Raw genomic sequence first — 26,808 nt, forward strand, 5'->3', positions numbered from 1 at the left:
TTTTGCTTCCTTCGTTTACACCACAAATCTTGTACATTAGTTATAGAAAAGAAAGGTTAGTCTAAGAGTCAGGATTTAAAGCAGGATTGTGTGTTAAAAGAATTTGTCAAGCAATTACTTTCTGAATTTCCTTCTTCATTGTTTTGGCAGGAAAAGCTTTACCAATGGAAAAATGGTGAATTCTTGCACTCATTCTTCCAAAAAGAAGAAAAAAATTTAAAAACCATTTGTAGACTTTCTTTTCATTCAGTATCCTTCAACAGGGGAAGCTTCCTTCTCTGGCTAGGAAGCTTACAAAAAAACCCAACTATATATATATATGTATATATTTTATTTTTTTTTCCACACCTCACCAAAACTCCTGATTACTGCATGATTACTCCTGGTAATCTGCCAAACTTCCTGCTTCCTTATTTATATATCCATTATATTTCATGTCTTTATCTGAAATTTCCTTTTATCAAAAGACAAATCAGCCTCTTTTCCAAAATTGGAATTCACATATTCAGCCAAAAAAATAGGAGCTATGGGCCATTAACAAAGTAGCAACACTTTCAGCTGGCCCAAAATTAATCAATAATTAATGAAACTGCTGCTCATTTGAAAGGCCATGATTTTGGGCGGGACAGTGTTGTAAAATTTCAATAACTAAGTAATTTGACAAATTTCACTTTCATTCAGAAGCTAATCATGAGCAGGGTTTTTCCCTGTGTTTCAATGCCTTAGTTTTTATATTATTAGACATTCTTGAAATACAATTATTTTTTTACATTCAAAATGCCTTTTCCAAGAACATCCTCTTCAGAATTTTCAAAAAAAAATCTACTGCTTATACAAATACCATATCACTTTCATTTCTAGAAGATTTGATCAAAACAACTGGAAAATGTCAAAAAACGTGTTCAAATCTGGTTTCATCTAAAGACCCCAACTAGGAAGTCACAGAAAACTTTCTTCCATGTTAAGAAGTTTTGCTCCATCTTCAAGGATTCACTCAGCAATGCATGAAAAGATTATTTTGAAACATTGGAAATTATGTGAGCTCTGACCAATGCACAGCTTTTCTATTATGATGCAGATGGCAAAAATGCTGGAGTTTTTTAGATTTTAAGGTCTTCACTTAGGAAAAATCATAATTTTATGGCTGGGCAGCCTTTCCTGTAACAATGGAAACTTAAAAGGCAGCAAAGTTCTTCTTGGCATAAAGAGTTTCAGTTCATCATGCTGACATTAGGAACTTTCCAAGCTGCTTGCAGTCCTGCTCCCTGCTCCTGTGTAAAGGCAAGTTGCCATGCTGGACCACAATATATGCTTCTGCCTCTCCTCACAGCCATCCTGGACATGGCAGATGCACCAGTTTCTCCTGCAAGGAAAAGGGCTCCTAACTGCCTAAGGAAAAATGTTTAGGAACAGCCATTTAAAAAGCAATTAAAGTGAAAGAGGCAGGAAGGTCAGAAAGAACCTGTACAGTTTTCTGTACAAATTTCTGTACAATATGTTCCCTGGAATTAATAATTTCCTCCAGCCATCTAGCTATGCCTTTAAATACAGGGCCAAAATATGTGTATGGCAGTGTGTGTAAGTCATTGAAATGAAGAGACTACATGCAGGATTACTAACACAAAGGGCTAAAATAAATCTTGCTGTAAGTGCAAAATGTTCCTGTACAATCCTTCTGTCAAATGTGGCATGAATTGCTGCTGGAAAGAAAAAAACCAAAAAGCTGTATCAAATACTATCAGCAAATATTTCTATGCTGGGACTGCACATATATGTTTTCAGAGATAAGACCTGAAATATCAAATTACATAAATAAACAAACCATCTACCAATAAACAAGAGGTTTTCTACATAATTTTATCAATATACAGGCTTGTCTCTCTATGTGGAGCATGTAGCTGTGAGCTTGACAATCTCAGCATATGCCTCAAGGAATACTCATGCCCAACAACACTTTATAGATCTTTGGCAGTCCTTCTTAGTTTAGTTTTAGATTTTAAACACTAGCATTGCAGCAGACAAAGCATCTTATTTCTATGCTAGAAGCTAAAACATACAGATAATAAGCAGAAATTACACTTAACGTTTTAAAATTGACTATATTTCTTTTACATTCTGCAAGTGAAGAAAAACCTCAATTAGTTTGGGACCTTTCATGGAATGAGACAGCAAGCTTTAACTCTTCTCCCTAACTTCTTTCTGCTCCTTACAGACATTACTGTGCAAATGCAGGAAGAAAAATTACATGACTGCTATACAAACTGGCCTTACAAAATGTAACCTGCCATCAGCCAGCACTTATAGTTCTGGGACTGACTCCCTTTTTCTCTTTCAACATTCACAAGAAGAGATCAATGTTTATTCTACACAGCTTTCCCTATTGAAAATGACAAGTGTTTCTAGAGTCCCATGCTCAGGCAGCTATCAACTTAAAAGGCAACCTGTAAAAGGAATTCTCTTCAATTCTTCCATTAATTCATTCAGTTTTTCTTTACTTTTTAAAATCTTACTGATATCCAGCTATCCTAAAGGCACAATGCAGGTCTCACCTCTGCAGAAAGAAGACAGAAGTGTGAAATGAATATGCTAAACATAACAGGACAACTGGAGGACTTCTCTTTGTCCTGGCAAGAGAAGGACTTTTTATTTTGCTCCCTAAACAGAAGTGATGGGAAGGGTTGGACCAGGAACTAGTGGCCTGGGCTAACTGGCCCATTTAAGGCTGATGGGGACAGGAGTCACAAGATGAAGTATAACTCATTTTTCACTCTCTGTAAGTAATTCTCAATATCAAAGTTTAGAAGCCTAGGGAAAATCAGGGAGACTAGGTGGTTTCTGTATTATCAGTGGAGACTGGCAAGTGCTTCTTCAGAGCTGCTTCTATGCCTCTCTCTCCATTAATTGCTAGAGTAAGGAAACATAGTAATTTAAATATATTCTCTTAATAGCAATCACTAAAACAGTAATTACTAGACTTAGACATCCACAGTTACATGCGAGGAGGGAGTTGGTCATCAAAAAACTGAGAACAGTATTTCTTTCCTTCTTTCTTCTGAATTCCTTTTTATATCATTGCCTAAATTGCAAACTCTTTCTGAAGAGACTGTCTTGCATCTTACTTTCCAACACGATTCTTATCTCAGTCATGTTTTTTTTATATTCTTGGTATTGATTCACCCAGGGCTCTGCTTGGTCCCTCCAAGAGGAGGGAAGAGGATAATCCAGTTCAAATAGACAAATTTGGGTTTCCAGCTGTTAATTTCTCACAATTGTATTTACCTTCAATGAAAATAAAATAAATCAACAATCTGATCCAGTTCCATAAAGCCAGCACCAGAATAATCCTGGATACATCATTAATTTATGAACAGCTTCAGGAAATACCCTGGGTTAATTTAGTAGGAACTCTCATAGCAAAAATCTTCTTGGTGATCCTAGAAATTAGCTCCTTGGCTGGCAAGTCTGGTGGTGTTTCCTTTGGCCTTGTGTATCCCTTGCTGGGTACACAAAGGAAATAATTTCTCTTTCAGTTCAAAACCAAAAACATACACAAATATAATGAGCACTGGTTTTCTTTTGGGAAGAATAGATAATCAATGGCTTGAAGAGTGGAGAATATACCTTTGCATTAAGACTAACTTCTCTGCTTATGTGAAGCTCTTCTATGTCATCATCTATTCTATTCTATCACAACACTGTTACTAACAAGCTGAGGTATTTAATTCATTATGTTTTCAACCTTTGCAAGAAAGCAAATACAAAAATATATAAAAACAAACAGGTAGTAGTTTGACATAAGTGTTTCCAAAATAACATTTGCCACTGATTATTGAAGATGCAAAACCAATGTCAGAGGTGAACTTTCCTAGCTAAAATGATTTGAAAACTTCTAGTATCTTATATTCATTAAAAAAATTTAATAGGGAGGATGTCAAATTTTTGGGGGTTTTTTTCCTGGTTTTCTTACAATTATCCATTTTCTCATTTACTTCTGGCTTTTATTGTTGATTCATTCCCTTATATATGTGTTGGGGGATTTGTTGGGGGAAGTGCTGCAGAAACTGCAGTGCTGCTCCCAGTAGTCCTTGAATTGCATCTGAACATCTCTGAGGCAGAACTCCAAATGTCAAAACATCTCCATGATGTGAATTTGTCTCATACAAAATGTTAAAACAGTTTCTGCAATAAAGCCAAGAGCTCAGAATGGCAGGAACAGAGGAAGCATGAGGGCTGTCATTTCCTCTAAGAGCAGCAGATAATAGTTCCTATTAACACCTCCCAGAGATACAGACTGTTCCAGTGAGCCATATGTGACTGTCTTCCTGCTATTAATTTTTTGCCTGAAAGACTAGCTCAGTCAACACAATATGAGGGAGTTTGCTCCTGAAACTATCTTGTGTGGTTTATGTGTATTTGAGACAAACTCTAGTGCTTTATCTATGCATTTTGACTCATAAATTTCACTGCCTTACTGTGTATCAGAGAAGTGGCAGTAGAATTATTACCTTTAGGATAAAAACCATTATGACATCAAATCCCAAGTGTATTTTAGAGATAAATGACAATTCCTAATCCTCTGTATTAATGACAGCTATTCTCAAAGTTTTGGCAGCACTGACAGCTAGAATGGCTGGATTATAGGCATAAAAAATTAATGACAGAAACACCTGCACTGACTGAAAGGATCTTTATTGAAGTCTAGATTCTGGGAATAAGCAAAATATTTTATGACTATGCTTACAAAAATTGTCTTGGAAAAACAGCTGTTGTAAACAATTTTCTAAATCTCCTTTTAGGTTTCTTTGTTTAATTATATCTATTCTATGAAAAGCTGAAAAACTTCACTATTTTAGTTCCATTTTCAGTCAATATAAACTCACTGGGAGAGAACAGTAGGAAAGAGACTGGCATGCTTTCTCTGTTACAATATGAAGATTTGGGATACATTGGTTCAGTGCCTGGCTCTGAAATAAATTTCCTGTGTGAAGTCAAATAAACCTTTTGGTGTTTTAACTGTGTATCTGTAAAGCAAGGATAACCACTAGCCCAGACAGGATTTTCTTGGCTCACATTTATTAACATGCTAGAGGTATTTACAAAGTCATGTAGGAGAATTCTACTGACCCTATACCCAAAATCAGTATTCAAAATTACTGGAATGCCAGTGTATCAGGCAGACATCTCTCATAAAAACATACTTGCCTACTACCCGCAAAGAGGTCTCACAACAGCATTTAACATTTCTACAAAAACAAATTTCTTAATTAAAATTCAGTCAGATCATATGCAGAGAAATGCAACCTGTTTTTGGGGAAAACTAATACAAATCCTGCTAGCATTTGTTAGTTACCACAATGCTCAAGACCACACCACCCAGCTGGGACCTCCTTTATAGGATGACTGACTTTAGAGGAGATATCAACACCTGGGGAAATAAAATCCATTAAGGAGATTCCCACTTCTCTGCAGCTGCTGTGAACCCACCTTTTGTGTGTGAGCTAGAGCACACAGAGACCAGGGAATGAACAAAGAAATGGGTCATGGTACTTTGGCAGGTGATGTGTCAAAGGAAAGGTGATCTGCATATAAAGCTGGACTAAATAAACATTAAAAGGAAATGCCACAGAAAATGATACATAGGCTGGAGAACTAATTAAGTCTGGTTGGTGAATTGACTCCATGTATACACTACTATGGCTTCATACAGTATCCCCTTTTGTTTCTCAATCATTCTGTCTTTAATGCCCACCTGTAAGCCATATCTATATTTATCTCATACTTTCCAACAGCAAAAAATCTTCTCAACCTGCTTACAAAGATCTTTCAGATCTATATTTACACATATTCAGTAGCAATGTTACCTACATAACAGGTAATACTTTTCAGCTAAAAGGCTAGAAAAATAACCAACAACATAAAAGTATACTTGTATACTTCCTTTCAATTATCCCAAAGAGCTGGTTTAATTTCACAAAGGCAGATTACTCTGAATTTCAGCAATAAATTTACCTTAGTAGTAAGGTTTCTGTCTTTTGGCCACTGCTGTGTAAATGATGACATTTTAGTGGTCTAACAAGGGCTTTAAAATTTATAAATAAATACATAAATAAATAAATATTAGAAATTAAATCTAAGAATTTGTCTACCACAGTTTATGTTGAATTTTTTTGAAAACACACAAAATCATCTTTAGAAAAACATTGTGTTGAAAGAATAACTTCCTCTATTATTTACATTTGCTAAAAGAACACTCAAAAAAGAGCCAATTATAACATGGACTACAGCAAAATAGATATAGATAATGTATTCAGACTTAGCTGATAACCACAGAAAAAAATAACCCAGGGAATCTGAGTCAGCTTGATAAAGCATCCTACTGATATATCATACACCATTTAATCCTTCCCCAGTCAGGAAGAACTGATTAAGAGACAATTCTCTTTGCAGGTGTGACTTGTGGAAGTGTTCTCTATATTTCCTTCAGCATCAGCCTGACCTAGTTTTAAAAGGCATTGTAGGAAACCAGGAACATACACCTGTGCCCTAGGTGAGGGAGAACAGCCAACAGCTGGAGGGGCTTAGCTTCTTAACATCTGGCCACAGATGCAAGGAGCCTTTGATTGTCTTAAAAAGCAGCTCAGTGAATGAGTTTTTGTGGACTTCTTTTGTTCTAGTCATCAGTAGCTCTCAGTGCCTCTCTGGGCTCAGAGCACATCACAACATACTCACCATCATCTGCTGAATATGAAATATTTCAGCTCCAGTGGCAGAGAGGCGATTTGGAATTGAAATATCAAGAAAAGCTCCAGGAAGAGTGCTTGGTCCAGCATTGTAAACCTGTAAGGGAAAAAATTAATACAAATAAAATTGCACATTTGACTTCTCATAAATGGAAAACTACTGTAGATTCAGAGTTGGGAGTACAGGTAAATTTCAAGAAATACAAGTACTGTGCAGGTTTTTCAATGTCTCCAGATTAAAACTTCTTTTTCAAGTGTTTTCATTTTTCAGAATGAAGTCAAAAGATTAGCTTACCTAGCAGTCTCACACATCAAAGGAGAAGCAGGATTATTGCCAGTCATCAACAGCATAATAATTCTATTTTGTATACAGAGACACTGCTAGTACACTGTGTGTTTTGGTAACAAAATCTTGAAGGTTATAAGAAATATTACTGTCTCAGTTAAAATTCTCATTTCCATCTGGTAACCACTGCATGATATTCTGCATATGTTTTCCTTATGGAGCAGAAGCCAAACAATTACTTTGACTACTGGACTGTGGGTTTTCTGAGTGAGTTGCCAGGAAATGCATGTGAACAACTTCCACTCAAGGTCTGGCATTTTCAATTAAATTACCCTTTTACTGGAAAATATTAGCTTCCTATCACTCCCTGGCCCCCAAAATTTCCACAAAAACTCAAAAAATTTCCCGCTCACCACCTAAATGTATCCAGTGAAAATTCCAAAATTTATGGCATTTTGCTGAAGAGAAATAATCCATGGATAAAATGAAATTAAAGTAAGTTTTCATTTGTATCTGTATTTTTTTACTAGGAAAAATATTTTCTGGTCCTTTTAACAGCACAAATATAAATGCAATAAAAAAAACATTTAAGTAAAAACATGAAGCCCATCACAATATTTATCCACACTGAAATACTACTATGAAAAGATGTAACATGCAGTTGTTAATTGTGTAAAGTATAAATATTAAAACCAATAGGTTTTCATTCTTCAAACACTGTTCATATTTGAAGAAATGCCTGACTAATAAAGAGAACTAGTTTGCAATGCCAAATCCTCACAAAAGCCCTGAGGCTCCAGGCAGGGGGAGAAATCCCATTAGAATAGAGTATGATAAATGTTGCATGAAATACGAACATAATGCTTCATGTTAGACATTTTAAAAACTTTGATTATCTCACTAAGATCTCATACTAAGGTATGAGTTACTGCAGAAAAGACATTTTCTGTTTCCTTGTTCATATTTGATCTAGTAGAGATTTTCACATCTAAAAACTGCTATAAAGGCCCATATTCTTGTAACTCATCTTTTTCTCTTGGTTAAGGAACTATTACTTTTCTCCATCTGGACAAGTTAAATATATGGCAGAAAATAATTAGGCCAAGAGTGATACAAACAATGCTTTGCCTATTATGAAACTACCTTTTCTCTCTGATACACACAGTTATAAGGTTTACCCCATTTCTGGAGGAAAGATGTGTGACTTGTTCTTCTACTTCCATATGGAAAAAAAAAAAATACTGCAATTGCTAAGTGTGTGCATGAGATACAAGAGCATTTGGTAGGACAAATGGTGGCACTGCCAATACATAGAGTCCCTCTCCCTTCCCTGTTATCACTTTGCTTTACTGAAAATATTTATCTAGTTAAAGCACCAGTGCATCCATTTGTCATCTGGATTAACCAATCCCTGGGTATGAGGGGGAGGAAGGGAAGAAGACCTATAAACCCCCAAGAAGGAAACCAGCATCACAAGAATTAATAGCCTGGTTCACAAAAGCTTTTATGTCCTGAAATCCTGCTTTCAAGTCCTTCAGTAAATAGCTAAGGGCACTGTATGACTGTGGGGGCTTAATTAGATCACAATCTGTCCATGGAGGCAGACATGTTATTTGTTATGAGCTGAGTTTTCAGTCTAGGAAAACAGAAAGAAAAATGACAAAACACTATTTTTCACAATAAATGAACCTACCTCTGCATGACTTCTCATTCCCTAGTCCCACCTAGCGGTGAAAAAGGATTTGTAGGGCTTGTAATAGATGCAGTTACAGCAGTGAAACACAATGCCAGTTAATTCTGGCCACATCACAAGAGTTTCTTATAACAAACCATCCATGAATTTTGCCACATCAAGAACTCATCTAACTGCCATGTGAAGTGTAACATAAATGTAACACTTGAATAGTGCTGAGATGCTAGGAGGTATTTATTGAAAGCTTCTCACACCTGTCTTTTTAGTGCCCTCATCTCTCCCCTGTACTGTACTCTTATCAGTGCTATAATATCAGTATATACATATATTTATATTTATATATATATATCAGTGCTATAAATATTTTCATACTGGGGCATCTAGCAAGCTTGAATCCCTAGCACAGATATGTGTTTGTTCTCTTGGATAAAGGCTGCCCACTCCTTTGCTCAATGGCCATGCCACTAAAAAGACTTTCTCCTCCACTCTCAACATGTGGCTTCGTCCAAGATGTGGCACTTGAGTAACTAGGGCTCTTCACTCAGCATGTGAAAAAAGTTGAAAGAAACAAATGGTAGTTTTTTTTAATATGGAAGTGAGGTGCCACGTTTGTAACTCTTGTCATAATATATGCAGATAATGGACATATGCCATCCCTGCTGTAAATATAGTACCCAACCAAGAATGCATTGTACAGCATTGTAGCAGGATTCTCTGCCTGAGCAGAGGTAAAACAACACAAACTAAACCCTATTTGTAAAAGTTACCCATGATGGATGGAGAAGCTGGATGGATGGATGGATGTTGCCTTTGGTGCTGAGACTGCTGAGGCTGACTAATCAATCCCAAAGTTAAACACACAGATAGGATTTCCTGACAAAAACTGGTACTGGTGAGGATGTGACAGGCAAAGTTCCTGATACAGGAATTAAAGGAATCAACAAGTGATGGCACAGATAACTTGTCTAAAGCTGCTGAGCTGGCACAGCATGAGTGACATGAGTGACAGTTGATCATTTTTACTATAAAAGCTCAGTCCCACCTTTTATCAGCATGGATTTCTAACACACCATTTCCAGGAGAGGGTCTGGGGATTCTCCCCTTGAGTGGAGATGTCCCTCAAGTTTTCTCCTTGAGGCTGAGCAAAATAGATTTGCCCACAGTTGTTGGTATGAGTGAGTACACCTATATAACCTTTAGATAAAAATGTTGACCCACTGGGGCTAGGATTGGATCCAGTTGCATCTAGACTCCTTTCTGAGAAGTTTAGAAAGCAAGGGAGTTCTTTCTGAACCTTCTAACTCAACAAGAGGGTCTTCTTTATAAACCTCGTCCGAAGCTTCCATTCTACCCATGACTGTGATGCAAAATCATGCACAAAATCCCATACCACACTCAAAATAAAACAGATACAAAACAAGAATGTGCTGTCAAGCAGGAAAGCAGTCAAAATAAGGATGGATTTTACCTGCAGGGTGAAGTTGAGAGACTGGAAAAGGCATTCATGGTTTTCCAACTGAACAAAGTTGGACACTTCCACAGAATCACCATAGAAAAATGAACTAGGGAAGACTTCTCTGTAAGACCAAGATACAGATTTAGTAAGCAGAAATTGTGACCAAAATGAAATATATTTATGTCTAGCTGAATTGCACCCTGCTTTCTAGTCATGTGAAATTCTATGTGGACTATTTTACATTAATCTATTTTTTGTGATTTGATTTTCTCTTGGCAGCAAGCAGCATCTCAACTGACCTGGGTTAACATCCCACCAATGAAGCAGATTTCTTTTGATTACTTATCTTTTTCTCCTTTCCTATCACAAATCCTCCACTCTCGGGTCCCCTGCCATGGATGATTTGCCCAAGATTGGATTAACAAAGGAAATCATTGCATGACCAAGTTAAGAAACAGTACCTACAAGGAATACCTTAAGCTACATATACACTAAAGTAACATTTCGATTTTATTTAACATTTACATAGCATTTCTGGAATAAACACTTAGTTAACTGTCTAAGTTTTACTATCTTTATCATTAGCAGATGACAAAAGGCGAGATTAGAGGGGGATAACCTGCTTTCAACTAGAGCGGAGCAGTCCAAGTTTCCTCAATCACTCTTATCTTCTAATCACACAGTAAAATGCAGTAGGATTTTATCAGAAGTTACTTGGAAGCACACCACAGTACCTGAAAATCTGCAGAAGAGGACTAGGAGTGCTTTAAGCATCCTTTATAATCTCCTTTTAATCTCAGGCTTCTCCACTGTATGGAAAGGGTCCTGGTGTATTTTCAGACAAACCTTAATCCACCCTACTGCTTAAAACTCTGCTTACTTCCCAAGCTGTCCTTTGGAATCAGAGCACTTTGAGACAGGATTTTAAGCCTGTTTAGGTACATTTCCCTTTTTCCTGCCTGCATCCTGTGCCAGTGATAGCTAGGGGAAACAGTGAAAGACAGATTTTCTCCTCCCATTTACAATGTTATGCCAGAAGGCTTCTCCCAAATATGGTACACGCCATTCTGGGCTATTTATAACCAGGAATGAAGTTTGCTCCTCTAGATTCAAATATAGGACAATTAAGCTAATAAAACAAGCTTCAAAAAGATACTGTTTAAAAAAAAAAAAAAAAAATGTATTACTAATATTACCACGCCTGGGAACGTGCCCTCCCATAAACCCAACTTTTCTCTGGCAGTTGGATTTTTCTGTGAACTTCAATTAACTAAGTCTTGTTTATGAGAAAGAAAAATATAATCTACACAGGCACTTGGGTGGGGCTTATAAATTCAGAGACCTTGTGCTTAAAAAAGTACATTCTGAAGAGAAAGAAGAGAAAGCAATTTTAATTATGTTTTGGCATGCAGTATTGTGTAGGTAATAAACAGAGATCTAAAGACACAGATGAAAGCATTCATACTTGTAAAGCTGAATAAAAATCCATCAGTATCAAAGCATCAAGAAACAAGAGTTAACTTTCTAAAGAATAGCGACAATGAAAGCATTCAAAAACTTCCAGAGCATGCTGCTGAGACTGTACTCTCAATATAGAGATTTTTGTCCTCACTAGTCATCCTGTGAGGTCTGATAGTGCACTTCCTTCCTCTGAGCAGGCTCACACATACCTTTTACCCAGTACTGCTGTGGCAGTAATTAAGGATTTTATTTCTATCCAACAAGATGAGGTTTATGAGGCAAAACCCAGTCTCAGCCTTGAATCTGAGTTTATTCAGCTTTTCAATCCAATCACGTCAGTGCAGGTTAACGTTTTCTTCATGTGTAGCATAGTGGTCAAGGGAATATTTGAGTGATTCTACTGATGCCAACCTGCACTGGTCATTAGACAATACCTGTAGTCTGGTGGCTGAAACAGACACTGACCCTCTGGGGACACTATTGATGAGTTTCTGCCTCCTCAGTTTAGGAATTAATGGCAATTTTCTCAGTCTACATGAATATCAACTCATCTTCAGTGACCAGGTCATCCAATTCCAACTCAAAGCACTGTTTATGCTAAAGAATGGTCTGACTGTTGAGACTGACCACAAATATTTCATTCTAGGCTTAAGTGGAAGGGAAGAGCCCCAAATACAAAGGCAGGAGCTCATACACGTGCAGCCTTAGGGAGAGGACACAGTGGCTACATCTTAAACAAGTATTTCAAAGGCCAAGTGATGCTGTGCAGTTGGTAGTCAGATGCCTCACAGACTAGGGAACAGAGGAAGCAGGAAAATAAACAGAAGCAAATTCTGTTTGTGAAATTAAACAGAAAGGCAAACAGCTAGATTTCACCAATCTCCTTAAAATTCCAGAACATTTGGTCATAACCTTTGGCCTGGTGACTCTCAACCATTTCCTTAAAGACATGCCCTAATGAACAAGATGTGGTTTACTTGTTCTTTTTAAATTTAATTTTAAGGTCCATCCTATCTACAGCATCACTTGAATTCAAACACAATCACTAAAATATCTACTATAAATGTGATGGTAACTAATTAGCATTAATTAGGAAGTAGTGAAAATGAGGTGCAGTCTTGAAAGGAATAAAATTTCCAGATATTGAATGAGATTGTGGGAATGACCAGAGTCTGGGAAACAAGGACAAAACAACAGTCTGGCTACATGTAAACAAAGAGAAGAATTAATTTTTTCACTGGAAGACACTCAGATGTTATTCTTAGGATGATGATAATGCTGAGGATTATTATTGTAGTTTTTGTTTTCATTTGGTCACTGATACTTACCCATTGATGGATGAGTCCACTTCATGCATCAGGGGCACTGACAGGACCAGAGTATTATCGTGCAGACATTCAGTGCGTTCTAGGTTTCCACTGTGCCCGAAAGGAAAAATAAACATACTGCAAATTGACAGCCTTTGCAATATATCACAGTTTCTCAGCTTCCATCTCTCTGCCTTGTACCCCGAGCCTCTCTATTTGAGTGATATCAGCCCCTAAAAAATATTCACCCAGACTTGGAGAGGGCACACACAAAAAACATGAGTTTTGTGGCTGTGACATGAACAGGCTCATAACAAAAAAATGTGTATTGGAACAAGGTGTGAATTCAAATGTCTGTGGGTAACTACAGCAGCCATAAGACACAGTGGAGAGAAGCAAGAGCATTTAGACTTCCATGCAAGGGTTCATTTTCTCCCAGTCTGACTGCACAGAGGGTCCTTACTCATTAAATGAAAAAATGTTTTCAGCATACCTGCACTGTACCATGGTACCAATTTGCTGCCACTGCAAGCAGTTTTTTGGGAAAGACCCTTGTAGTGAACTGGCCATAACCTCTCAGCAATTCCACCCTCTCTTTCTCTCTCTTCCTGTACTTAGCTGCCAAAATGAAAGCACTTCTACTTTACAGCTGGCTAAGCCAGTCAAAACCAAAAAGAAGAGAGAGAAAAGTGAGCAATTACCTCTCATTTAAGTCAGTTTGTTTCAGTATGAATACTTTTTGTATGAAGTCTGGAAAAGGTTCCTGTAATGCATGTCTAGCATGCAAACCTGCAACTATTCTAACTCTGATACGAGTCTGTTTGTTGGGTGAGAGCTCAGAGCAACAATCCTGAAAGACATGTTACATGTATTTCAAATTTCTTCAGCAGTGACTGTGGAATCACTTTTACTTTGCTGCTCATTGGATTTACTCACAAATCAAACTGGCAAAACAAAAGGTCATATTTGAGGACAGCATCACTGAGGCAGTAACATCCCCAGTGATACCATGCAGATTATGAATTGCTCAGATTACAAAAACAGAGTCTGCTGGCTACATACATGCTTAGATACAGCTCAGCTTTCTGCAGCTGACACATTGCCTGTGTCTGCTGATAAAACTATGGCCCTGACAGAAAACCCCATGAACTTTCACTCCTGGGAAAGAACCCCATGAATAGGCTCACAGAGGAGTCTAAAGTGGAGACATTTCTCATCCAACATAAATACCGAGGTACCATGGTGGCAAACAGAATAAGCAAGTCAAATTCTATACAGGGTTCATGGTGATGTTCTTATGAGTTTCAAATGCAGCAAAGGTACTGTCAAAAAAGGAGAGCACAACTCAGTGAATCCAGCTCTAGAAAAACAGTTCACATCTGGAAGCAAAGAAGGAGGTTTGCTGTTTTTTAAAAACAACCAAATAGTGCAAGAGCAATATAATGTAATGTTTACTTCTTTCTCCAGTTGTTCCAATACTGAACCATGCTCTTGTTACAGATTCTACTGCCAAATTTGCAGCTACGTGGGACAGGCTCAAGGGCAACTTGAAGGGCAGCACTTGCTTTCCCATGACAGCTTGACACAGCTTCCCTGTCCAGCTCTTACTGCCAGACTAGCTCCAGTTCTGTGTGGAAGCAATGTCTTCACCTATTGCAGTCTGACTGCAGCACAGGTACATTCTCTCAATTTCCTTAACACTGACTTTACTTCAGGGCTCCCTGCAACTCTTGTGGCAGAAAGATTTTGTTACACTCATTTGACAGACAGGGAATTAAGCCATTTACCTAAAGGCACAGAGAAAATGAGAGTAATCAGCATTGAGACCTGCACTACCCTCTTTGGAGGTTTAGCTAAATCCTTCAAAACATAACAATCTTCTCTCAACCTTCTGCAATGAGAAGCTTTCTCATAATGCACTCAATGTGTAACAATTACTGTTTATTTCTTTGCTCATCTAAAGGCACAGACTAACTCTTCTCACTGGTAGGGTACAGAAATATAAGAAGTGAGGTTACAGAGGGAAGTCCTGTGCTATCCAAGGCTGGAAAACACTGGCTGGACAAATTTAAAGCACTGCTGAGCCATCTTTGCACCAGCTGGCATCCACCTAGCAGATTCTGATGTCTCTGACTGAGAAGCATCACAGGGTCATCTGAACACATGATGAACTTCTGATGGAGGATAAAACTTTGCTAACATGCAAGACATGATGTCTCACTGTCAATGTCTCATACCAGTCCTGCATGCTGCAGGATCTTGTTCCCACCTACAGCTGTTACTGCAGGGGAGGACTGTGCCTCATGAGAGCAGTCACTCAGCAGCTGCTGCACCTTATCTCTCATCTCTGGCTTTGAGTAGAGGTGCCATCCCATTTGGGAGGAGAATTCAGGCTGAAGATCCTGATTTGGATACATAAGGATATGAAGTTGGCTCATTTACACAGCAAATGGGAGGAGCAGCTAGTCAAACACCCAACACATCAAAGCAGCAGCTCATGGCCAATGTTAGCACAGCTGCACATTGGTTCCCATACAGACATTGACAGTGCTTGTGACAGAATCACCCATGCTTCTTCATGGTACATCATCTTAGAAGGCACAGAGCATGTGTCACACCTTCTATCCTGCCTAAGACAAAATGCCTATGCATGCATACTTGGCAACATCCTACTTCAAGTGCCCTTTGGAAGTACCCTGTCTAGATATTTTCCACAGTCTGTCACAGCTCACTGAAGATCCAGAGGGCTGAAAAATATATATGTGACTTTAGGACCTAACAGTGGGATCCTTGACTATCTAATTAAAGCATTTATCTTTTTTGGTTTGCATCCCAGCATGTTTGTTTCATTCAAATGCTGGAACAAATGGGTCCATCTCGTGTTGATCATCAACTGCAGCTGAGCTGAGCTTGATACACAGCCCAAAGAGAAATACAAGAGCCTTTCAACTCAGAGAATACAGAATGATCCTTCAGAACTGCAAGTGCCTGGCAAAGAAAACCCATGTATGAGCCTACCTCATTTTTCAGAAATTATGTATTTTCATATTTTCAATACATAGTTACTCTGCATCACCAAAATACATGCATTTAGCCCCAGTAATTTAACCAAATTTACTACACATATACATATCTGCAGCTACTATTGTCAAGCACACATAATGCCCACTTCATGTAACAAAGAATATCCAAGTCTTCTAGACATGTAAGGATTCCCTTACCTTTGGGCAGTGACAAGGAAGGTGAGTGTTTCTTCCTGGCCAGTCAAGTGGGTTGTGTCAAAGACCACATTGAACTCATACTGTGCAAAGAAAAAGCAGTATTTAGAGACACTGCATATTGTTTCAAAACCTGAAACTTTATTTATATTTTACTGGGCTAATTGAACAAAAGTAGCATATTTTGATACATGGAATAGTGCTTCCTCTACTGCAAATTAGCTTTTAAATCTTAGTCGTTGTGTTTCTCTTCAAATACTCCAGAGTTTGGGTTTTTCTTCATTAAAGGAATGTCTATACTAGAATTGCCATTCAAAGATATTTCTTGAGGAGATCATCTGCCTGGGAATGAGTTTTCCAGTACAGGAGGACCACTACCTGAAACTATCTCAGCACAGTGTTATTTGCTGATAAAGAGATCTTTCGGGGGAATAAAGGCCATGCCACAGGTCTGCACTTGGAGACTTGGAGCAAGTGGCACAAGCGAAAGCAGCATTCAGGACACCCATCATACTGGGTGAAAACAGGTATTTTGAAATAAGAATTTTACTTTGATGAATAACTTCTCCATGTTAATTTTCTGCCTAACTCTAAAACAGACTTTGGCTAAGTAAAACAAATTGTCCAAATTCATTGTGCTTTCAATGGCTTACATTCTTACATTCTAGATCATATTTTGCTACTGCATGTATTTTTTCAATTCCATTTAAAATATATTTTACTTTTTCAAAACAGCAAGAAAGAGTCAATTAAAAAATCAGAAAACAAAAACTTTTATGCTGGGTCAAAGGAGACATCAATTCAAATGGAAAGGATTTGCTTTTCAAATTAAAACTTTCTGAACTATTTCAGACTCGTTTTTTTTTCAGGCCATCCATAGGTTATTCCTCATTTTCTCACTTTTCTGTGTTGTTCATTCATGTAGATAATTTTAGTGGCAGAAAGAACCCAGATGGGTTTTCAAACATTATGAGAGAGTGTATCTTCTTTTACAGAACAAAACCATCTTTAAAAAAATCTACCAGAAGACCATATGATGAAAAAGCCATTACTACATTTCCACTGTCATTTTATAATGCACTTACTTGTGAAAGAAGACAAAAAAACTCACAGAGGCATCATAAGTGAGACAGAGAGTCCTTTTCTAATTTTCTGCAGAGGAAATAGGTAAGGTTTTCACAGCTGCAACTCTTGCACCATTTTTCAAAGCCATTTTATTGCAGTGCCCAGGGTACTGCCATTGGCTCTGTCTGGTGGGAAAGAGGATAGCTACTCTCTGTAACTGGGAAAGGCTTGGATATCTGGCTTAGCAAGCTAGACAAAGTATCTATCACAGACATTTAAAAGAGCAGTTGGCTTTCCAGACACTCCTTGGAGACAGAGGTAAATGAACCATAATTCTGCAAATGCAAATATCACAACTTTACCGTAGATTTGGATCTCATGAAAGGAAATCCCACACTGCACTTGAGGAAATCTGACTCCAGTAACTCACAAGCAATGCCCAGCTCCTCCTGCAAGAAAATAAAAAAGACCATGAGATTACAGATTTGGGGAGAAAAAGAAGATTGCTAAGAAATAGCAATGTGAAGTACTATGGAAAATTAAATATTTCCATCGTAGCACTGTGTTGTACTTCCTTATTCCACATTAGTCAGACCAGCATTGGGAAGAAGACAGCCACCAGAACCTTGCTCTAAGAGACAGATCATGAGGAAATACTGCATGACTAAACACACTGGAGTCAGGGGATCAGCCCAAATTCTTGGATAACTCAGTTCTTCCCTCCATTTATTAAAAGAAAGCTTTCAAATTATGCAGAATACAGATTTTCTAAGGTAGTTTTTCCAGGTACCATAAAGAGAGAACAGTGTTGGGAGACAGTGACCAAATCATGCCATACACAGATGCACAGATGGTTCTGGTGACATTCAATGCTCTGCTCCACAAGATGAGCCATGCTGGTGTGGATACAAACCTTCTTTACTGAGACAATGGTGGCATAGATAAAGTAGAGGAATGAGCATCTCCTTATGACACACATTGACTATGGACAGTCAATAATTCAAATGCAAAAGATTACAGCAGCCCTATCCTGCTTGATTGGTGACTCCACTATAACAGAAATTCTTCTGATGAATAGAAAGTTTCACTGCTCCATATAATCAGTGCCTAGCTCCAGATGAGCACATTCCCATTACAAGATTATCAGGGAACAGTTTTATACTTTGCCACTGTGGGCAAGTTCATCTAAGTTCACTTAACTTTAGGAGTGTGAATCAGCTCTGGAAACTGATATATGCTTTTAAGAGCCTACACAGCAAGTGACTGCTATGTGAATTACATGCCACTGCTCCCATGGTAGTAAAAGGATGTAGAAAACAGTCCAGCAGACCAAATGCAGGTGTTTAATTTAGACTGGGTTGGATACCTCTCTAGGCCCTATTGTTGATTAGATCATTACCCAAACTGTAGTGCTTATGGTATGTGCTATAATAAAAATGCCTAAATTTTGGATATCCCAATCTATAAGCTAATTTTATTCCAGATATGCAGCTGAGAATCTCTTTGCCACAGAACACATGATTTACTTGACCTATTTTCAGTATTTACAGCAGTTTGCAAAGCTCATGCTCATGTACATTTCCTGAGTTACTTCAAATATGCACTTAAAAGTTACACTCTCAGCTGGAACAAGCACAAGTGGAAGGAGCTTCCTGAACCATGCACTTGGTTATAGGCATCTCCAAGAAATGCCTTTCACATTCTGACCTGAGCACATTAGTGCTCTACAGACATTCAGCTTCAAAATCATGGTTCAAATCTGGGCACATACTTCTAGAAAATGATAGATCAAATACTATCTATCTCTCTTACCTGACTCAGAGAGTATTTTACTGGTTTCATGAGAAGTAAAAATAATGTAAGGAGAAAATCAGTGCACACCTGGAGATGCCTGATGGAGTGAGATTACTCCAATACTACTAAAATGCCAGAGCAGTGCCCTTCCCATTCAGTTTCTCTATGGATTTGTTTCCTTGCAATCTTTAGCATGCTTCCATTTCTGGAAATATAAAAGATGGCATTGCTTAGCAAATCAAATATCTAGCTTCAGGAGTACAGAGCTACCATACACATATGTGCTAGATTTTCTCCTCTAAATGAACACAAAATAGATAAAAAAGTGCTTCATGGGCAAAACATCCCTTTCACTAGCCTCTTAGGAATCTGGAAGGTTCTCCAGTTTTAAAAGAGTGATCAAGAGAACACAAAGTCTGAGCAGCTGCATAACCAAATGAAAAATTTCACAGCTGTTTCCTCTGAAAACATCCTTGGCTCTAGGTCGATCAAATGTCCCTTGCTAACTGGGGCAAACTATGAACTCTCTTCCATCAACACCTAGCCTCTGTTCTTTCAAGGACGGTTTCTAATTACACAGCTGTCCAGGAAGGTGACAGTGACCAGACAGATCCAAGATATTGTCTCCTCTCCTCAAGGCCATATCCCTTCAGAGATGTCAAAGACCAGGATAACTGAGAGAGCCCTCATACTGATAACAGAAGAAGAGCACCCCTTCTTCATTTTGCACATTGATGCCTTTGAAGACCAGACAGCTGGCAGGCAGATGCCCTCGCTTTTATTGGCTGTGAAAGGAAAGGACAAGATAACGTTGAATTCACTGGTTTTGCCATTGTTGCTTGGGAAAGTTTAACAGATGCAGGAAGATTGATTGGAATGACTTTCATTAGCATACTGTCCAGTTTAATGAAATATTATTACAACATTACTTAAGTTCAGAGTGGAGAGTGTGAAAAGTTTATTCCCTGAGAGGGTGGTCAATTACAGCAGCAGGCTCTCCAGGAAAGTGGTCAGGGCACCAAACCTGTCAGAGCTCAGAAAGTATCTGGACAGTGCTCTAGGTTACAGGTTTAATTAGGGAGTCCTATGAGGAACAGGGAGCTGGATTTAGTGATCCTTATGGGTCCCTTCCAGCATGAGTGATTCCACTAATGGTGCACAATAAAACTTTTCAATGCTAGGAAACACCAGAAATAAGTTTGGCTTCATCATACTGTTTCACCCTCCCACAAATTTGTAAAATTAAAGGCTACCCAGAAAAACTTTTCCCATGGACTTCTTGGCTTGCTCTGTGATTAAGATGGAGAAACTCAGCTAATGAGTAAATATTTTGGTTTTCCTTCGCTGCTCACTGTTTAGCTTCAGGCTTCAATTTCACTGTGCTGTTCTGGAGGGAGAGAAAACTGTTTCTTTATGTGGCTTCCTATGGTGGTCAGCTCTCTAAACTCAATTTTCACACTGCTCCAGGACACTGAAAGGTTGGTGCTGTATTATCTTACAAACAGGGAACAGCATTGCAACTCAGGGCTTACAGAAATTGCAGATACCACCTCTTGCTGATGAACAATGCTTCACTATGACTATACAGCCCATCTGAAAAACTCAGCTTACTGCATGAGCTTCATAGCAGTTCCTAGCTTGCTCAAAAACATAGCCAAAAGGGTTGGCCATTTCCTTTCCAACGAGACAGTGTGAAGCTTTATCTGGAAAACTTTCTTTCTGAAACATTTCAGAGTGTTACATACTCTCAGTCGACCAGATAAATAGTCAGCTAATTAGTCAAATAACTGTATTATTACTTCATTGCAAATGTTGACCTGGTTATGAGAAATACGAAGCCCAGGCTGGCTCACAGTCTGTTTCTCTAAGCTCTTTATCACAGGAAAAAAAAAAAGGTTCCTCATCATTATAACATGAGCAATGAAACACTCAAGTTCAAGACATTGAAACTTCCTCAGCCTCATCTTGATTTACCAGTTTCAAATCAGACCCCATATAGGCTTTTTTTCCTGAGTCTTGCACAGTTTGAATGGGATGACTTACTGACTAGCCAGTACAACCTGACCATCCTCTCCCTCACTTATGTCCAACCAAAACTCTCCAATCTTCCTGAGCCTGATCTGGCAGTTCATATATTTATATTTGATTTTTATTTTTCCCACCCTTAGCATCATTCATTTCTTCCCCAAAGGTAGAACCACTCCTCTGAACTGATGTTTGCCTTGGCACTAATCCAGAGTCATCCCTCCACTTCCTCAACTTTCTTCCCACTCATTTTCACCCATGACTGGTTGCAAGTTCCTTGCCTAAAACATTTCTCTAAGTACTCTTCCCCAGCCCATTAACTGCCCTTCAACACTGGTACTCTAAAGTCAGGCTTCTACCTATCTGAAAACTCTTCTACCATATTATGACTATCAGCAAAAGCAAACATTCATCTAAGTACAGGTCATTTGTGTTGCTTTGCATTCACTAGTGTTCTCACAGAGAAGGGGTGAATTCAACTCTTTTAACACTCATTTATGACCTGCTAGCTCTTTGCTTTTCTACACAGCCTACAAGTAGATACTGCATCTGCAGTGTCAACAAGGAGATGCAACAGAACAATACTAAACATGTGAAAAGGATATGCCACATGTGGCTCTCAATAGAAAGTTATATTAATTTATGAACTAAAGGTACTTTCTGTATTGTGCTGAATACTGCTGACTATCTATGCCAGAGTTCATGTAATGCTTACAAAAACTCTTCTGATTACCTGCTATTTTTAAAGAACTTTTGATTAAAACCATCAATGAAAGGCATTGAAATTTCACTGAGGAATTATTAAAATAATCTGTATATTTTAAAAGGGAAAAAACCTCAAGTTGCTAGAAAATACACTTGCCAGCAGCTTATATTTCTCTTTCCTTAGCTATACTCAGATTAAAGGTCTTTTTTATTGCTGTTGTTTAAATTGCAAAAAATCCTCCTCACAAATCTTGGCTACTAGCACATACATTCTGGAACTGATGAGAAAATGTCCTGGAAGTCTTGATAATATGTTGGCAGAACACTCTTGTTTTGAAGATGTTGAAAATTTACTTAATTGTTAGGATTTTTTCTTGTGATGCTGCTTGTTTTCCAAAGGATACAAAAGCAGAATGACAAGAGTGAGTTCAGAGGAACCCTGCATCTGTTGTCAGAGCACACACTCTTGTTGCTGCTTTCCTTGTTGTTGTTAGTTTTCTTGTTCTATGATGCCTGCCTGAACTGGTGCACTTAACACCACAGAGGATCATGAATGGCATCCTCATCCATGAAGTCTTAAAACAAATATCCTGAGAAAATACCATAAGGGAGGGTTGTTTGCACTGTCCACCTCATGTTAAGTCAAGTCTCAAAAATTAGGTACTATGCATCTACCTACTATATTCTCTCTGGCACATACATTTTATAACTATCCCCACTAGCTATTGGGAAATGCTCTGACCTGCACCAAGGGTAGAGGCTTACACAGGACACTGGGAAAACTTGCTAAATTTGTACAGTTTTTTATTCTTATCATGGGCCCTGACTAAAAGGCATACTTATTCCTCAGTACTTTCAACGTGAGAAAGGATACTTTCCCAAATGAGAGCTTAGATGAACATCTGGATATTTTGTTCCACACAACAGGACAATTATATAGACTTGACCTACATTTTAAGAACTTCTTACTTTTGGGAGATATCACAAAACATAAGTCTGTTCACAGCTGGTAATGTGCTTCCTACACACATGGCTTGCAAAACTGGGTAGAACAAACATGTCAGGAACCTAAAATAAAGACTCATCTCTTTGATGATGTTTGAAATGGCTCCTTCAAATCATTCTTCATGACCTTGGTCTAAGCCCTTCAGCTGTGCTATCAAGAACTCATGGGTTTCTCTAGGGTTTGGAAAGCAAGATTTTTATTTTGATCCTACTTATCTCTCCCTGCCTCGCAGTTCTCTAAATCCCTTCATTGAGGCTTAAAGGATATAAAGATGGACCAATTAATTAAACAGACACCTCCTGAACATACTAATGCACTTTCTTTCTACAGCAACTGATATTCAAAAGAGTGTGAGTGTGGGTCACAGTTATCCACATATGCAGTGCAATTAGGGATGCCTGAGCTCATAAAAAGCTAGGGATTGTTTTTTTGTTTTTTTTTTTAAATCTGGCTCTGACTGAGTTTCCTTATGACTGACAGCAAGTATAGCTCAGAGTAATTTAATCTTGGAGGCCTCCTCATGTGCACAGAGCTTAGTTGTTCTAACACAAAATTCCACAGATACCACACTTTCCTCTAAAATAGTGCTTCGTAGGATATTTTAAAACTGCAGGAACACAAAGAGGATTAGTGGTGTTACTGACTGGGAATTCACTGGCACTCTGCAATAATTCAAGATCATCTGAAATTACTGAAATGGTGTGTCTGATCTACCTCAGATACTTCCTAAAAGTTGTTATTATCATCTGTGAAAGCCCTTTAAGCCTCTCTTTTCTTCAGATAGATAACTAGCAGTCTGATGTCTGCTTTGTGTCTTTGTCAGCAGTCCTCTCCGGTAACTGAGCAGACAGTATTTCCTCCATGTTTCTGGATCTTGCCAGTCACAGACCTTCTCCAACTCCATCAGTCCACAGCTAATGCCAAAGGCATCAGGAATCCACTTTGGTTTGGAAATCTCAGTATCTCACAAACTGAGCCTGCAGTTTTGGGGTTTGGTTTTTCTTCTTTTGCTCATCTGTTTCAGGAGTTCCAAACACACAGAGCCTTCAAACAACCACTGCCATCAATACTGCACTCTCTCAGTACTGCACAACCCAGGGATTGGACGGGAGGAAGCTCAGGGAGAGCTGTGCACGGTGTCAGGATGCACAGCTTCCCTGAGGCCAGTTTCCTAGGCAGTGGAGACAGCACTCAGTGTGGCACCAGGCCACCTGGGAAGTGCCTCTTGTGAGCTGTGAGTATACACTGCAAGCTGGGGAAAAAATCATCCTGCTACTGATAGCTCTGGAGATAGACTGCAGTAGTTAGCATGGGTAGCCATAGCTTAAAGAGCAGTCATGGATCCAGGAAATATTTTCATGTGCATTTCAAGGAGTTTCTCCTCTCAGAGTGAAAATCCCATGAGTTTTGTTTCACTTTATGGAAATATAGTTTACTTGGTAACTTCAGGCAAGCACCTTGGGGTCAGAAACTCTTCTGGTCAGAAACTCTTCTGCGTATAGTTCTCCACTTGCCAAAGCAAAGTGACAGAATTACTCAAAAGGAGGAAAAAGATGTTCATGATGGAAAGAAATTAAGATGGCTTTACTCTTCTAACATAACAGCTCTGGATCTCAACCTTCAAACACTTACTCTCTTGTAAGAAATTTCCAAACACAGTGGAATGCAAGTAACAATGTGAATAACATGAAGGCCAAGTCAATGAAAAACCAGTATCAATAGCAACTATAATGTGAAAATTACTGTCAATCCTTACCTGTTAGAAAAAATATTACAGAGAGGGAGTCATGGACTCAATATAGACTTGCTCATCTAGACCTTGCCATGAAACTAGCATTTATCTTACCTCTTGAATGAAATGATTAAAGAATATTACATATCAAATCAAATTATAAAATGGAATAGAAGGATATTATGTGTGTACCACAAAGGTTTGTTTTAAAGATGTCACAGGCACTGAAAGTTTTCCTTTATTTTCCACACATAGATATTCCCCTAACAAACTACACCAAGAAATATGAATGTCACACATTATGAATTCTGTGAACTGCTGTTTCACCAATTGACCATCCCAATGCTTAACAAGCAAGGAAAACTACCTACCTGAGTATGCTGACATTCACACAGCCAAATCCACATAGGAAGATGGGGGGCAAGGGGGCATCTGGACCTGTATTCTAATAATAAATTAATCCTTCAATTCATTACCAGAAAATAAACTTGAAACGGGGTTGGGGAACCTCAACTGTTATTTCATAGAAAGAACTAGAGGGAAAAACAAAGTTTCCTTTGGCATTAGGGAGAAATTTCCTGTCTTAATCCATGATCTCACTAGTAAACGCTGTAGGCACATCTCACCCTGAAACCCAGCAAGTCTGACTTCAAATCTTGGATTTGCTCCTTTTTTTAAGAAAATGGCTATTTCTGTAAGATTAGTTAAAGTCTCTCACCTCTTCCTTCTTGTCTCTGGACAGAACCTATTTTACAGATAGCTCACTGATCCCAGCCAAGACAGCAAATATTTGAGCAAAAAGGGAAAGACAAAAACTTTTCTATTTACTAGATATTTCTGTTTACTAGATATTTCCAACTCTCTCATAAACTTTTATCTTCACTGGTGAAAAGCTATTACAGCAAATTTTTAGAGCACCACACCTCAGAAGCTAAAGAGGCAGCATGAATTGTTCATTCAGCTCAAGTGTTTAAGCCCAAAACAATTTTCAGAACCAGCCAATAAAATGAATCGTGTTTTTGTTCCTCCCACCTTTTAAGGGATGTGCAGGGCAGGTGGTGAAATTATAAGGAGAAGCAGGGATCTGGTGCCACTCTGAGAAGTTCCACCTCCTTTGCTGCCATACTCTCATTTTAACAGACCAGTTAGACTTACACTGACTTTCACTGTACTATGCTAACTAAATATTTCTTTTCCCTGCTTGCTGAGAACTGCTGAACTTAATTTTTTCAAGAAAACAATGCAGGAAACATCACCAAGATACATTACCCCCACAGAGCTGTTAGGTCAGCTGACTCTCATTCACTGTGAGGATGGCCACATTTCAACTATGCTGTTTGGCCAGGCTTTACTCTATGACACATTCCCATATGTGTTTATGCACAGTTACACATTTCTCCACTATAGAAAGTACTTAGAATGATAGAATTATAGAACTATTAAGGTTGGAAAAGACCTCTGATATCATCAAGTCCAACCTGAACAGGTCTCAAGATCTGGGGAACACCACTAATGACTGGCCACCAACCAGATATGCCACCATTCACCACCAAAAAAAATGGATACTTAGGTACAGAATGGGAAAAATCCACAATCCACATAAACCAAAGCATGACAAAAAGCTGCCTACTCAGTAATGTACTATCAGTTTGCCAATCAAGACAAAACCTTTGCTCACAAAAAATTGAAGACATGCCTTTTAAAAACATTGCACTGGCTAGCAAATACACCAATATAAGCATAAGGCAACTTCTGTGTTCTTAACCATGTTCTCCAAGTTCCACATACAAAAACATGGTAAAAAGAAAACTAAGGGAAAAATCAGTTTATAACTCCACAATGACATATATAAAAAGCAATCATAAGAACTATCACACAGAATATCTCTGACATACATACAGCTAAATTCAGAAGTAATTTAGATTGTGCTATTCCCATGAAAAGGCTTTTCTCTGTAGAACTGCAGAAAATTTGTTTGATTAAATGCCTGTCCAGACATAATCCAATTATCTAGAAAAGCAAATTCAGTCTTAAGACTCAAGAATGTGCAGAATTATACACTGTTTCTATATTCTTCATAGCCTGACATGTATATCCAAAATACATATGCTGTTGCAATCTGTCATCATATTGCATTTGATTATACCTCTATTTAAAATAAAATGTGGATGAACATATATTTTTGTAATCTTTATTATTCCCTCATTATCTGTGCGTAGGATTATTATGATAAACTTAATAACAACAGTGCATTCTTGTGTGTGTGAGTCCATGCTCTCCAAAAACCCAGGGAAAAATCAGAGACAAGTAAATCACTGGG

At 38.3% G+C, this 26,808-nt stretch overlaps 1 protein-coding gene across 1 annotated transcript in view; it reads right to left on the reverse strand.

Annotated features, from left to right (window-relative positions):
• ITGA9 (integrin subunit alpha 9) overlaps positions 1 to 26,808 on the reverse strand; it is a 213,720-nt gene that overhangs the window by 44,350 nt on the left and 142,562 nt on the right. Inside the window, exons 19-23 of the mRNA XM_056485059.1 lie at positions 17,589 to 17,675; positions 16,165 to 16,244; positions 12,965 to 13,054; positions 10,188 to 10,296; positions 6,730 to 6,837 (exon numbers count right to left, since the gene is read on the reverse strand). Coding sequence (XP_056341034.1) covers positions 6,730 to 6,837; positions 10,188 to 10,296; positions 12,965 to 13,054; positions 16,165 to 16,244; positions 17,589 to 17,675 — 474 coding nt within the window. The remainder of the gene's footprint in view (positions 1 to 6,729; positions 6,838 to 10,187; positions 10,297 to 12,964; positions 13,055 to 16,164; positions 16,245 to 17,588; positions 17,676 to 26,808) is intronic.

Source organism: Oenanthe melanoleuca, chromosome 2, assembly GCF_029582105.1.
Source record: "Oenanthe melanoleuca isolate GR-GAL-2019-014 chromosome 2, OMel1.0, whole genome shotgun sequence".
Lineage (NCBI taxonomy): Eukaryota > Metazoa > Chordata > Aves > Passeriformes > Muscicapidae > Oenanthe > Oenanthe melanoleuca.